Genomic DNA, 13,952 nt, shown 5'->3' on the forward strand with positions numbered 1-13,952 from the left:
TTACACAAAAAAATACTTGTCTAATTCACAGGGCATGGTCAAATTAAAACTAAAAGAACAATAACAAAATACTTCTTCAAGAAAGTCAGCTGATCTTATAAAATTGTCCCACTTTGCTAAAATATACCTGAGGCAAGTCTTTCTTCATCAGGAGAAACAGATTTATTTTCCATTACATTTACTGTTTTTTCGGAAATATCAAAAACTGGAATCTCTTCTAGTCCACGAGACTTCACCTTGATTTATACATTCAGACCAGTAAAAAAAAAAAACAAAAAACAAAAGCGACAAATTGAAAGTAATTTTTAACAGGACTAATAGTAACAGGACCACTAATGCTGGAAAACAATCTGACATACTATGTTTCACAGCCCATTACATGATAAGCTTAGCTAATACTGCTAAGAACCCATGTTCTACTAACAACACACAAAAATAGCATTACATAGCACTGTTTTTTCAAAGAGGTGGTTATGGGGTTTATAATATTTCCTAATGGACTTGTCAAGAATTATTGCAAATGGTAGCCATGAAAAACTACACTATATTCCCCAGGTTCAGGAACAGGGGAAAAGCAAATCTAAGGCAAAGATTTCCAAGCTTAAATAATATATGGACTTCTTTTTTTAAAATTTAAGAACACAATTTTCAAAGGTATTCCCAGGGCTTACTGATTGTTGATTGAGAAAATACTACTTTCAGAACGTTAGAGTTACCATATGACCAAGCAATTAGATTCCTACATATATACCCAAGAGAAATAAAGAATGTTATGTCCACACAAAAACTTGTATATGAATGTACCTAATAGCATATTCATAATAGGAAAGTGTGTAAACAACCCAAATGTTCATCAAGTGATGAATGGATAACCAAAACGTTGTATAGCCATAGAATGGGGTATTATATTATTTAACCATAAAAAGGAATGAAGTACTAATACCTGTGAACCTTGAAAACATTATGCTCAGTTAAAGACGTCATTCACAAAAGACTACAGGTCATATGACTCCACTTTTATGGAATGTCCACAACAGGCAAAACTACAGAGACAAAGATTAGTGGTTGCCTTGGGGGTGAAAATGCAGAGTGACTGCTAATGAGTACAGGGGTTTTTTTTCCAGGGTAATAACAAATGTTCTAAATTTAGGTCTTGGTGAGGGTTGTGTAACTTTGTGAATATACTAAAAAACCACTTAATTGTGTGTTTTGGGTGGGTGACTTTTATGGTATGTGGCTGGATCTCAATAAAGCAGTTGAAATGCTTCAGCTATCAGACTGAAAATTACTAATAGTTCTTTTTTTCCCCACTGGTTAAATGTTTTTAAAGATCAAGTAAAATTAATAGTAAATCAAGGACTTTCACGAATACAGCAGAAGTCTTCAGTAGTCTGCAAACTCCAGTCCCAGAAATGCTAATAGAACACCAGCTTTCACCCTTAACAAACCCTATTTTTCATATATTCACAGTTTTGCATAGTATCAATGAATACATAAAGGGTTTCTAAATGGGTTTCAGGAGAGCCTGTGAATTCTTCTGAAATGATACACAAAATTTTCCATATATTGATACATTTTTATATGGCAAAAGCATCTTGGCTTTCATAAGAATCTTGAGAAATGTCCATGACCTAAAATGTTTGTGTTAAAAGTTGATAGGAAGAACAAGTAAAAAAAATTGGCCACAATTGTGTTGGATATCAAAATCAAAATACTGTTAACTACAAATACGCAAGATTTTTGTAAATGTTTAGATTTGAACATCTAGGTTTTAGAAATGGTAGCCATGAAACCTATTTGGTGGAAATAAAAGAGATAAGAGGGTAGGAAAATAGAATTCAAAGAATAAAGAGGTATTATACACAACAGTACAAAATGAGCAAATCTATGGAATTATAAATGAATCTTTTAAGTTACTCTTAACTGCAGGGGAAGGGAAGATAAGGCATCATATAAAATGAGCTTTTTAAGCAAGAATAGTTTAAATGCAAACTTCTGTAACTGTATTGCTCGATCATTTATTTATACATGATGTTATGACTAACATCAAAGTTTTTACCTGCTGCTCATGATATACTCTGAGAGCCTTTTTTACATTAGACACTTTTGGAGAACGGATAGGAAGAGTTTTTATTTCAGATGCTGTAAGAGTACTCAAATCACCAATTGTTTTTATATTCTTGGCTCTAATGAGTTGTCCCAGTCCTCTTGCCCTAAAGAGATGACAGAAACAGGAAAAATGTCATATAGTTTTATATTTATTCTGTTTGTAAGGGCCTACCCAATTGAATTTCCTGATTTAAGCTCAATCATAACTGAATTTATACAGACCCACCTAGCCCACTCTGAGGACAGGCATACGTGCATTTACTTTAAAATTTGAATGTGATGTGTATACCTGGCTTAAGCAAGACTAACCTTTACAAACATCTTATAAAGTGGAACTAATTATACTCCTTATAGTATTTATATTAGGATTAAATAAGATAATGTATGCAAAACCTGGCAAATATTAAGCACACAATTATCTTAGCCATTACTGTATTATGATCAATGCTTCTATTATTGCCATATCTCACCCATCTTCCCAGCTGCATTTTCATTCATTTCTAAAACAAAGTGTGTGAAAGTACATATAAATCAATTCTAAACGTGAGAACCTTGATCATTTAAATATCCCTCTTAAGTAAGTGGCATCTCTAGGTATAAGCCAGAAGCCTAAATAACCACTTACCACATGTTGGACGTAATCTGAGGTAAAATGATGTCAACTGGTGCTACACAGTTCACCAAAGCAGGGTAGACACTTTCTGTTGGGCATGGCACAGATTCCTTAGCCATTTCTGCAATCTTAGAATAAATTTCAAAAGCTGTTAAATAGAGGTCACCTGACTGAACATGAAAATATAAAGTTGCATGAAAACTAAAGCACTTCTTACTAAACACTTCTTTGAGCTCTTAAATTTAGGGCTACGTGATCCTGGGGACAGAAATCCTTTGGCTGAAGTAGTATTATGCTAGATAGAAGAAAGGAGAAAAAAAAAACTCAGAACCCTAGATAACTGTAAAGTTTACAACTCTATTTTCACAACTTAAGCCTGCAGTAATGTCTTAAAATTTTCAGAAAATGTAAAATGTAACAGTATTACTGGATCAATGACTTGTTGGATCATCATTGCCTCTTACCACCTCTTGTCTGCTTACCAAGTAAGCAGACAAAAGAACAATAAACCAAACCAAATAAGTTTTGTGTCTTAGTTAATTTTAAGACAAATTACCCAACACAATTCTGTCTGCATGTGTATTTTTTAAAGCCTACAGCTTACCTTAGATTGCGCAGTAGGTGAAGTTTTAACACTTTTTACTATGGGAGAACTATTTGAAGAATGGCACCTAACAATAGAGCATCGCCTATCAATGTCATCTGCCAATCCTGCCTGGTATATAGGATCTGCAAAGGAGACACGGCGAACCTGAAAACATAGGTCATGTTTTTATTTAACAAAATTAAAAGTTTAAAAAAAAACACAACACTGTAAATTCTCATTATAAGGTTAGCCAAAAACAGAATGTGAAGCTTAATTTATTTCACTAGAAGCCAACTGCACATAGTTGTAGCTCTTCCTGGTGACTGCTTTCACAGATATTACTCAAGACCAAGGGTCATTCCAATTATCTATAGTCTAAACTGCATAATACAGCAACAAGGAGAGTGAAAGAAGGATAACAGCAGAAACTTAATGAAATTGCATGTGACAGTTAAAATTGTATAATCAAATTCTATTAACCTTACAGGCTTACTATGGACTGTAAAGAACAACGTAAAGAGGCAGAGACAGTACTAACTGGCCTCTGGTATATCTTACTAAGCTCAGTTCTTAACTTTTTGAGGGTCCAAGAGTCAGCAATTGGGTGGCTTTTTTTGTCTTTCTTAGCCCAGCTTGAAGTCATTTTGGCCTCTTCTAAACTCTTTATTCATCACTCATTCAGCTATCTAAGCACACAACAGAGCACTTAAACCATTAAATATGTATATAAATGCCTCCTGGTCTTGATTCCCAAAAGACTGGGCAGATTTTGTACATATCTGCTACAGAAAACTACTGTATGTTGTACTGTTGCCTAAATAAAAATTAAATGAGCTACTATGAAACAAAACATGACTAGTTAACTGATATTAACAATCTAAAGTATACTGAAGAAATCAAATGCATTTTACCTTATGGCCTATTTAAACTTAAAAAATAATAATAGTAAGAGCCTCAAAACAAAAGCAAACCAAGACCAAACTGAAAAAACCTCAAGTGGTGTTAAGTCTTCCCAAGAACTAATCTCTGAATTCTCAATATGAGAATTTTCAGTATATCTTGGGGAAGTCTTCAAAATGTGCTGACTAAAGGCAAAATTAAGTGCCAGTATAATTATATTTATATATACACGTTTGTATATATAAACACATGTATTCTACAGTAAACGGTAGGTTCAGTTTCAAAATTAAGTTAAGGAATGCCTACATTGTACTTTTTCAAAACATCTACTTTGATAGAGAGGACAAGTTATGTAAGCACATGCAACTTTTCCTTTTTAAATTGTATTTATTCAACAAATTATGTGCAAGTCACAGGGCCAGGGTTAAAACAGATACATAGGTAATCCATATGTTTACAAACCAAAGTAGATAAACTTTAGTGAAGAAAATGGGGACATAAACAAAATAATTACAAATGAAATCATATCCAGAAATTAATGAAGGCACAGCCTAAAAAGATTTTTTTTCTTTTTAATTAGACAAGGTGTGAAAATAAGTTTATATAAATACTTAAATGTGAAACAGCATAATGTCCTAGTACATAGTAAGTGCCAACTAAAGCTACTTTATCAGTTTCTAAGTGTTTCCTCATACATTATGATACGAAGAGCAGAAAAAAAATCACCATGAGAGATTATCTAAAGTTTTCAGAAAGTGAACAATGGTGATGGTTCTATGAAGATCTGTAGCTTAGTGCCCTGAAATAAAGGAATATCTAAAGGGCTTCAGGGACTTCCCTGGTGGTGCAGTGGTTAAGAATCCGCCTGCCAACGCAGCAGACACGGGTTCAAGCCCTGGTCCAGGAAGATCCCACATACAACGGAGCAACTAAGCCCGTGCGTCACAACTACTGAGCCTGCGCTCTAGAGCCTGCAAGCCACAACTACTGAGCCCACGTGCCACAACTACTGAAGCCTGCTAGGCCTAGAACCCGTGCTCCACACAAGAGAAGCCACCAGAGAGAGAAGCCCATGCACTGCAACCAAGAGTAGCCCCCGCTCACCACAACGAGACATAGCCCATGGGAAGCAACAAAGACCCAACACAGCAAGCAAGCAATAAATTAAATAAATAAATAAATAAAATAAATTTAAAGGGCTTCAGTCTTTCTCAACCTTTCCTTCTACCTGCCCTTTTCCCTAGCCACCATGGTAAATGTTCAAAATGAATGGTCATATAAACCTAATATTCTGTCATTCACCAGGTATCACCATATGGCCAAAATATTCCAATTAAACATGGACTCATTAATATTCAGCCTCAATCCCCCTACCTTGTGAACAGGTGATGAGCTTTCATCTTCTTGGGGTCTTTTTAGTCCTCTCTTTAAAATGCTGGTGGATGGAGAAGCCAAAGGAGACCAGACACAGCGTGTGTGCATGCCACTAGGACTGTCATTTGCTGACATGAGTAAAGGATCAACATCCTTTAATTTTTGAGGAGATGTATTATTGTCTTCTGATACCAGTTCAGAAACACCTGTTTCAGCTGTCAGAGGTTGTGGTGTCTCCTCCACTTTCTCTGAAATATGGTGAACTTCCGGTAAAATTCCATCATTTCCCGCTACCATCTGACTGTCACCTAATTTTGTTTCCTCAAATTTATTAGGTTCAATATTTGTTTCAGTTTTATTACAGTCAACCTTTCCTTCTTCAGAGCTCATCTCAAGTGTGTTGGGAACAAAACTATCGATTTCTACATTCAATCTCTTTGTTTCAGCTTCTATAGGCTTAGAGGCTTTGGTAGTTAAGTCCTCATCCTCTGTTTCATTGACACGGTCAGTTTCAGTAGTCACCTCACCAATCACTGTTTCTTCACAATTTCCCATTTCAGCATTCATTTCTCCAGATGAGCCTGGATCAGATTCATCACTTCCTCTGTCTAGTTCCCCAACTGCTATTTGTTCAGAAATCTCTAACTGAGCACTCACTTTTACAGGTGCGGTATTATCAGAACGACCAATACCTGAATTAAATTCCACAGCTACTGCTTCATCAGCACTGAGTTCTTCAGGTGCATCCGTACTTTGACTGTTTTTCTCTGTTACCTCTTCCTCTGAAATATCAGTTTTGACACTCTTTTGTTTAGAGAAGCTAGCTTCAGATTTATCATTTTCTGCATTCAATTCCATAGCATCTACTTCTCCTGGATTCAATTCTGCATTTGCTTCAACATTAACAAGGTTCTCTATAATACTCAATTCCTTTTTGGGGATAGCCTCTGGCTTTTCTTCTTTGGTCTCCAAAGTTAAACATTCCAGTGAAATATCTTTGAAGTCACCCAAACATGGGTCAATAGTTTTACATTTTTTATTAGATGGCTCCTGGCTTTCAAGAGATATTGCTACCTCAGAATCCCTATCACAAGTTTCTTCTTTAAAATTTACCATTTCAGAAGGAAGAAAGTCTTGAATAGTATTTTCTTTCAACTCAGTTTCAGATATAATTAATGAATCATTAATAGTATCATTCTCCTCCTTGAGATCCAAATGAAAATTCACACTATGATGCTCATCTAAAAGTTTTACTTCTGAATACAGATCAGCTTTAGAAGTTTCTGATATAGTTACAGGTGTCTGCACATCTGTCTTTTTTGTTTCGCTGACTTTTACATCATAATTCTCTGTATTCTTTAACCCAATGAATGACTTTTCCTGAGGTTGTGATTTTTCTCCACAGCAATCACAACCTTTAGATCTCCTCACCCTCTTACTTCTCTTGTGTTGGCATTCAAGTGTTTGAAGAGTTTTCTCAGAAAGCAAAGAAATGTCTGATGTTTCTGTTTTTGAGGATTCACCCACACTATTTTCTAGAGAATCTCGCTTATGCAATTTTTTATTGGCATTTCTAGTCCTTAGATTTGATTCTGGTACAGAAGGATTTGAAAAGGAATGTTCTGCACATTTGTTAGTTTTACTTTTTCCCTCATAAATATTTGATACATCACCAGAAACTTGTAATAATTCTGAAGATATTGTAGAATCTTGAAGAGTTACAGTATTACTTTCTTCTCTTTTTTCACAGATCTGAGATTTTGTATCTTTGTCTACTTCAGAATTCCCTTTATAATCATGTGTCTGACTTTCAACCTTTATACATTCCTGTTTTACCATTTTCTCTTCTTGATCTTCAATGTCAACACTGTCATTGCTTTTGTTTTTCCATTTTCCAGATCTTTTCTTTTTAGAACCTTCTTCTTTTGCCTCAGAACTATCAGATTCTGAGTTTTCAATGCTGGAAAGTAAACCCTGGGATGCTCTTCTTGTTTGATACCGTGTTCGTCCCCTTACTGTTATCTCAGAGGATTTATCTGCAATGTCCTGGGCACCATCTCCCTCAGATTTAGTAGTCTCAAGATCTGGCTTTCTTCTATTTTCATCGATTTCAGCATTAGCGCTGGTTTCCCCTAAAGTCTTCTCATGTAAATTATTTCCTTTCTCAATTAAATTTTCCTGTACAGTTTGTTCAGAAATCAATTTTTGCTTAGGTAAAACATCATCTTTTACATGCAATGGACTCCTCTGCAGTGTCTTTTCTTCTTCCTTACGTCTTTCCCTTTTTTGATTATTTTCTTTATCTTGGCTATCAGTGGTTGGCTCTGCTGTTTCTGAACGTCGCCTTAAAGATCGTCTAAGGGTTTTATGATTTGGAGTTATCTGAACATGACTATCCTCATTTGCTGTTTGATCTGTTGTTATTATGGCTGGGGGTGTGTTTTCTTTGGATTCCAAATTAATTTCTAAGGTTTTCTCCTCCACAGTACTGTTTTCTAATAGTATAGTATTTTCTATTGTTGGTTTAAGCATCATATCCTCATACTCCACTGAAGACTCAGAGAGATGAACCTGATTATCTAATGCACATTCTGTTTGATTAAGCAAACCAGGTGGGTTACTTTCTAAGGCTACCATGCCATCAACAGATTCCCGAGTACTTTTCTCCTGATCAGATCTCATCAAGGGCTTAGACTTTTTATTCCCTATTGGTTCAGGCTTACTCGACCTTCGGACTGATCTCTTAATCCCATGCACTGTTTTTGCAGAGTCAGATTTTGAAAGAGCCACTTCTTTTTTCTTTGCTTTTGGTGGATTATCTGTTTTAGCCGTGCCTTCCTGATTATTTTTCACTATAACAGCTGATGACATATTATTCAAGGGGGATGGACTAAAGGGTCTATTTTCTGAGCCATCAAACTTCTCCAAAGTAATAAAGGATTGCCTTCGACTTGTAGGCTGTGGGGGAGGAGTTCCAGAAATAGTGGCATTAGAAACCGAGCTACTGCTGACACCAAATGTATTTTCTGTACTAGATGCACATTCAGTTGGCGTCTTCTTTGATACAATTAAAGCCTTTTTTCTGGCATCATTACTGCTCAGTATTTCTGCATTGGTTTCCTCAATAGAACCACACTCATTATTCGAAAGGGAAGCCTTTTCAAGGTGTTCATCCATACCACAGTTTTCCATGACATGTTGAGGAATGACAATGTCACTCTCCTTTTGTTCCTCCTGCACAGAAATGTACATATACATATAGATTAACCAGCAAACAAGTCTGACTTTCTGGGGAAATTTTTGTGTAAAGCTTTAGTAATTCAAAGGGCAATGTGACTTTCAATATTTTGCAAATTTTCCAAAGGTGATGGTAGATGCCCATTAATTTATGTTTCCAATTGTAAGTATTCAATAAAGCCAAATACATTTAAACACACATGCACTCACACACAGATGCAGACCCACACATATAATGACTATAATTCTGCTAAAGTCTGCTAAGGAAAGTTAAGAGATTATACAATAAATCTTAACATTAATATAAGAGACTCCATAATAATGGAAGGGTGATTCTAAAAACCCCAAAATATGAAATACCAAATATACCTTAAATATCATCTTGGAATCTTCCTTGGATTTTTCAGTTAAAGTAGGAATTTCCCTGAAATAAATAACTGCATAAATTAGAATACTGTTAATTAAAAATTAGAAAACCAGTTACTTCAACAACTTCCATACTTACATAGACTCTTCCTGACCATACTGAGAAAATAAAGTATCTTGTGAAACATCCAGATTATTATACATGGCAGGAATATCACACCTGAAAAGGATTTTTTATAAGCAACTTCAATATCTGATATTCCTACAACTAGAAATTAAACTTACAATTCTACATCTAGTTACATTTTAAGAATAATATAAAATCAAGGTTTAAATGCTTATTTTCCAGATTTTCCATGAAACCATCTCCCCTACCTTTTCCTCCCATACCTCAATAAAGGAATTGTTCAGAAACATTTAGCGCATTTCAAGGCAGCCTTATACATTATGAAATATAGTTATGCAGTCTATCTTTTTGACACTTAAAATATAGCATCACAGAATACACAGTATCTTAGTTATAAACTCAAAATTATGGTTTGCCACATGAAATCTAAATGTAAATATGGAATACTCTATTCAAGATAAAAGTACTACAAACCTCTTTGTTTTGAGTACTTCTTTCTGGTGTTCAGTTAGTATCCTTTCCTTTGTTTCTTTTCCTTCTGGAGGTATAAACACAAAGTCAGTAGACTTTTCTTCTTCCAAAGGCATTTCACTCTTTGCTTTTGGAGTTGAAGACTCTAGTTTCAACTGCAAATTGAAAACGTTAATGTGCATTTTGAGTTTCCAAATTATTTTCCAATACTTCAATCTCTCTTCAGGCACTCTGATAAAGGTTTTTGATAATGACTAGGAAGTTCGAAGTTCAAACTCATACAATATTCCTGGTTAATAACAATTAGTACCATGTCCTTAACTTTCACTCTGCCTCTACTAAATACTCAGAAAATAAAAATTATTATACCTCTTTAAAAAGTAGGCAAGGACTTCCCTGGTGGCACAGTGGTTAAGAATCCACCTGCCAATGCAGGGGACACAGGTTTGAGCCCTGGTCCAGGAAGATTCCACATGCCACGGAGCAACTAAGCCCGTGCACCACAACTACTGAGGCCTGTGCTCTGGAGCCCGCAAGCCACAACTACTGAGCCCACGTGCCACAACTACTGAAGCCCATGCGCCTAGAGCCTGTGCTCTGCAACGAGAAGCCACCGCAATGAGAAGGCCACGCACCACTACAAAGAGTAGCCCCCGCTCGCTGCAACTAGAGAAAGCCAGCGTGCAGCAGTGAAGACCCAATGCAGCCAAAAATAAATAAATAAAATATATAAATTTATTAAAAAAAACAAACAATGGATCTCCATTTCCTTTAAAAAAAAATGTTGGCAAATGTGTGCTTACCAAAAAAGCATGCGCAAATGTTTTTCAGGCCAACACACAGAAATCAAGTGTTTTGGCAGGAGGAAAGTATATCTGCAGTTTCAAGTTGAAGCACAAACTACTCTAAGTAAAAGGTGCCAAAATAATATGTCCTACATACCAATAATATTGGTACCATAATGTCATTTTTACAAATTTTCAGCACAGTTGTTTTCATTCTACTTTTCAGTTGCTACAAGACTGTGTCAAAGTTATTCTTTAAAAATAACGTATTTCTTTCATTTTGCCAGGGCCATGGTCTCAAGATTCCAGAACACTCCTTTACTGGAGGTCCTGGAAGAAGAATTATTATCTGAAAATTGGTTAATTGGTCACTAGCTACTAGATATTTAGTTTTATATATGAGCTTACAACAGATGTCTTGCGGATGCATTCTCTTCCTATTCAGTAACAGAAGTTCTAAAACATTCTCCTTTCATGCTACCTATGTTATAGTTAATCTTATTTAGTTTCATTCCATCTCAAGGGGGCTGCTGCCTCGAGTAACTATACTAAACAAATGCTCAGTGTTATGCAGACTTAACTTTACTAAGAAGTAATCATCTCCCAAGGCTTCTAGGTTACCATGTCATCTTAATAGTCTTCCCAGGCCACACTTTACTATTTCCCTACAATCCCATCTTTTATTTAGTGTTTAACAGGTTTTTCTTCCAATCAGAAGTTGTATATTTGCAAGCTACCACATACTTTAATTTTAAAAGTTCTATTAAATACACTTTGAAAAACATACTTTAGCTGGTGGTTTCATATTGTCTTTTGTATCCTTTGTTTGTGCCAAAAAAGAATCTCTTTTTCCACTTGAGGTTCTTTCCATGCCACTTATCTTCATATTTAACTGTGAATTTTCTGTCTGTTTTTGTAAAAGTAAAACAATTTCATTATGTGCAAATGTTTTTTATTTATCCTTTTCACATTTTGATAATTACAGTCTAATCAATACTCATTTCAAATTTCTTTTGACTATTCATATCTACTAAGATCATGTCAAAGAAAGCCACTGTCTAATGCAGTAACAGCAAAGATTTGTTGTCTCCAACTTATATAGCAATAGTTGTTTTGCATCCTGAAAATAAGATATATCAAATAAACACTATAAAAATGAATCGAATTATTGAACTCAAATACCCCTCTTATTACTGGAAATTGTTTTAAAAGAAAAACCAAAGCCATAAAACTTTAAACAATAAAACATACATGACAGAAAATACTATCAGGTCCCTCCCAACAGAATATATGGCTTTTTCAGGCCAAATTACACTGAAGGAGTCTAAACAAGTCTAGATAATTATCTGATAAGAATTTTTATTTTACCCAAAAACCAAAACTAAGTAAGAGCATTTAGCTAGCTATAACACTTTTTCTCTTAAGGTTCTAAACAAAAAATAGTGAGACTCCATTTGTTGTTGAATAGGAAAAAAGTGCCTAAGGGTGTTCTACCTGATGAGTATATATATAGTGCTTCTATCTTTATTCCTTAATCTTTAGACAGTAATCAAGTACTATTAGCCAAAGTAACCTTGGTCCAAATGGATAATGTGATATCAAGGATGTGTTTCTCTGGCAGAATGAATGAGATTCAATGCAAAGAAATGAGAAAATGAAGTGTAGCTCTTGCTTACATAGGGATTAGTAACTAGTATTCCCAGTTTATATAAAGCAACATTTAACCATATATTTCAATAATTCCAACCTTTGCAAAACAATATACGAGGTGCCATAGTTAAATAAAAAAGATCATTAATGAACAAGAACCAGAGATTATTTAAATGAGACTCCATGGTGAAACTGACTGCCCTTAAGTTTTCTAGGCCACACAACTAACTTTATGGAAAACTGTTACGGAACACTTCTGTTCAGGTTTTACTTGTTTATCACTTCAGTAAAACATTCTAAGCTTTTGTCCTTTTTAAAACTACACTGAAACGCAATAAAAGAACTACTCAAACATCAAGCAAAAGTAAACAACGCCCCCCCCAACTTACTGTATCTGAATATGGTCCACTGGATTCCTCAATAATTTCAACATTTTCCAAACCAGGCAACAGAAGCAGAGATTTTTGTTTGGCTTGTTTTAGTATTGGTCTTCAAAAAAATACATAAATATATATGCCTTAAGTAAGCAGTACCGATGACACATTAACAAGAACACTTTAATTATAATTTTAAAGTGGCAAAATACAGCCAACTTAAAGACTGTTTTTTACTCCACATACATAAAACTGGGAGAAATTACAGACAATATTTGAATTTTTCACTAAACTCTTCAGTTTCTGAATTTTCTTCTTTAAAAAGTTTTCCAATTTTCCAAATTTTAATCATAAAATTTTGAGCAAAAGTAGACTGTTACATTAAGTACATGTCACTTAGATTTAACAGCCATCAATTTCCTGCCTTTTGCTGGAAATTTCTTTTGTTAAGGATAATCTGAAATTGCTTTTTATGTTCCTAAAACTAAGGTTACTCTAAGGACCAAAGCAAAGGGCCAGATAATTTTAATAATCACCATGTACTCCAAATAATAATATTTCAACTAAGAAATCCTCTGCAATGATTCCTCATAAGGAAATTTTATTTGGTTAAAACCAAAATGTCAATACATAATCAGAACAGAGTAACTGTATAAAAGAGTTTTGTTGTTAGCATACTTTAACTCCTCAGGATAAATCAACATCGTCACTTTAGCAAATGTGGCATTCCAGAACTGAGCACTTTGTTTTCTAATCTGTTTATTCTTGTGTGAAAATACTATGCATAATAATGGCGAGATCTGTTCAAGAAGTTCACTGTCATAAGTCCCAGTGTAGCTGACGTGTAGACAAGCAATAATTTCTCCTAGTAGCTTTTCTAACTAGGAAAAAGAAAAAGTTCATTAGGATAACACTTAGAAATGTTACTTTTCAAACAGAAAAAATAAAAGCACAAAGCATACTAAATTAAACTCACAGAACATGCTGTTATTTCAATTTTTTTTTTAAAGCTCCCATCACCTTCAATATATAACACTCTTTATAGGCAAGAACTTACTTTATCGATACAACAGCTTGAATTCAAGCTTATTCTCCATTAACAGAAAAAATTATGTTTTCACATAAATTATAAGTTTTACCTATAAAAACCTTGGAACCAATTACTTTCATATATAAAGGGATGAGACAGGAGATGAGTTATATGAATTTAAAGCAATATTAAATCTTCCTTTAAAAAACTATCCTTTGATTATATCCACGTCTTGTTACTAAAAGTTCATTAAAATTAAGGTGTAATAATGACCCTTTTAAAAAAAAATCAGCAAAATTATATTTAAGGAAGACAATTATTTAAATCCTA

At 34.5% G+C, this 13,952-nt stretch overlaps 1 protein-coding gene across 10 annotated transcripts in view; it reads right to left on the bottom strand.

Annotated features, from left to right (window-relative positions):
* RIF1 (replication timing regulatory factor 1) overlaps positions 1 to 13,952 on the bottom strand; it is a 65,800-nt gene that overhangs the window by 15,700 nt on the left and 36,148 nt on the right. For 6 of the 10 annotated variants that reach the window (XR_016394157.1, XM_022569707.3, XM_089916824.1 and 3 more), the window contains 12 exons: positions 13,271 to 13,473; positions 12,608 to 12,707; positions 11,356 to 11,475; positions 9,787 to 9,938; positions 9,325 to 9,405; positions 9,189 to 9,243; positions 5,583 to 8,816; positions 3,327 to 3,473; positions 2,940 to 3,017; positions 2,735 to 2,850; positions 2,060 to 2,213; positions 128 to 236 (listed from right to left, as the gene is read on the bottom strand). Coding sequence is in view for 9 of the 10 variants with exons in the window: in XM_022569707.3 (XP_022425415.3) it covers positions 128 to 236; positions 2,060 to 2,213; positions 2,735 to 2,850; positions 2,940 to 3,017; positions 3,327 to 3,473; positions 5,583 to 8,816; positions 9,189 to 9,243; positions 9,325 to 9,405; positions 9,787 to 9,938; positions 11,356 to 11,475; positions 12,608 to 12,707; positions 13,271 to 13,473 (4,549 nt within the window). In the remaining variant the exon portion in view is untranslated. Of the gene's footprint in view, positions 1 to 127; positions 237 to 2,059; positions 2,214 to 2,734; positions 2,851 to 2,939; positions 3,018 to 3,326; positions 3,474 to 5,582; positions 8,817 to 9,188; positions 9,244 to 9,324; positions 9,406 to 9,786; positions 9,939 to 11,355; positions 11,476 to 12,607; positions 12,708 to 13,270; positions 13,474 to 13,952 lie in introns of those variants that run through there. The other 4 variants (XM_089916826.1, XM_089916825.1, XM_089916827.1 and 1 more) reach the window with 4 other exon arrangements.

Source organism: Delphinapterus leucas, chromosome 8 (assembly GCF_059928025.1).
Source record: "Delphinapterus leucas isolate spDelLeu-1000000601 "Yukka" chromosome 8, BTC_Dleu_Yukka2, whole genome shotgun sequence".
In the NCBI taxonomy this organism is placed as follows: domain Eukaryota; kingdom Metazoa; phylum Chordata; class Mammalia; order Artiodactyla; family Monodontidae; genus Delphinapterus; species Delphinapterus leucas.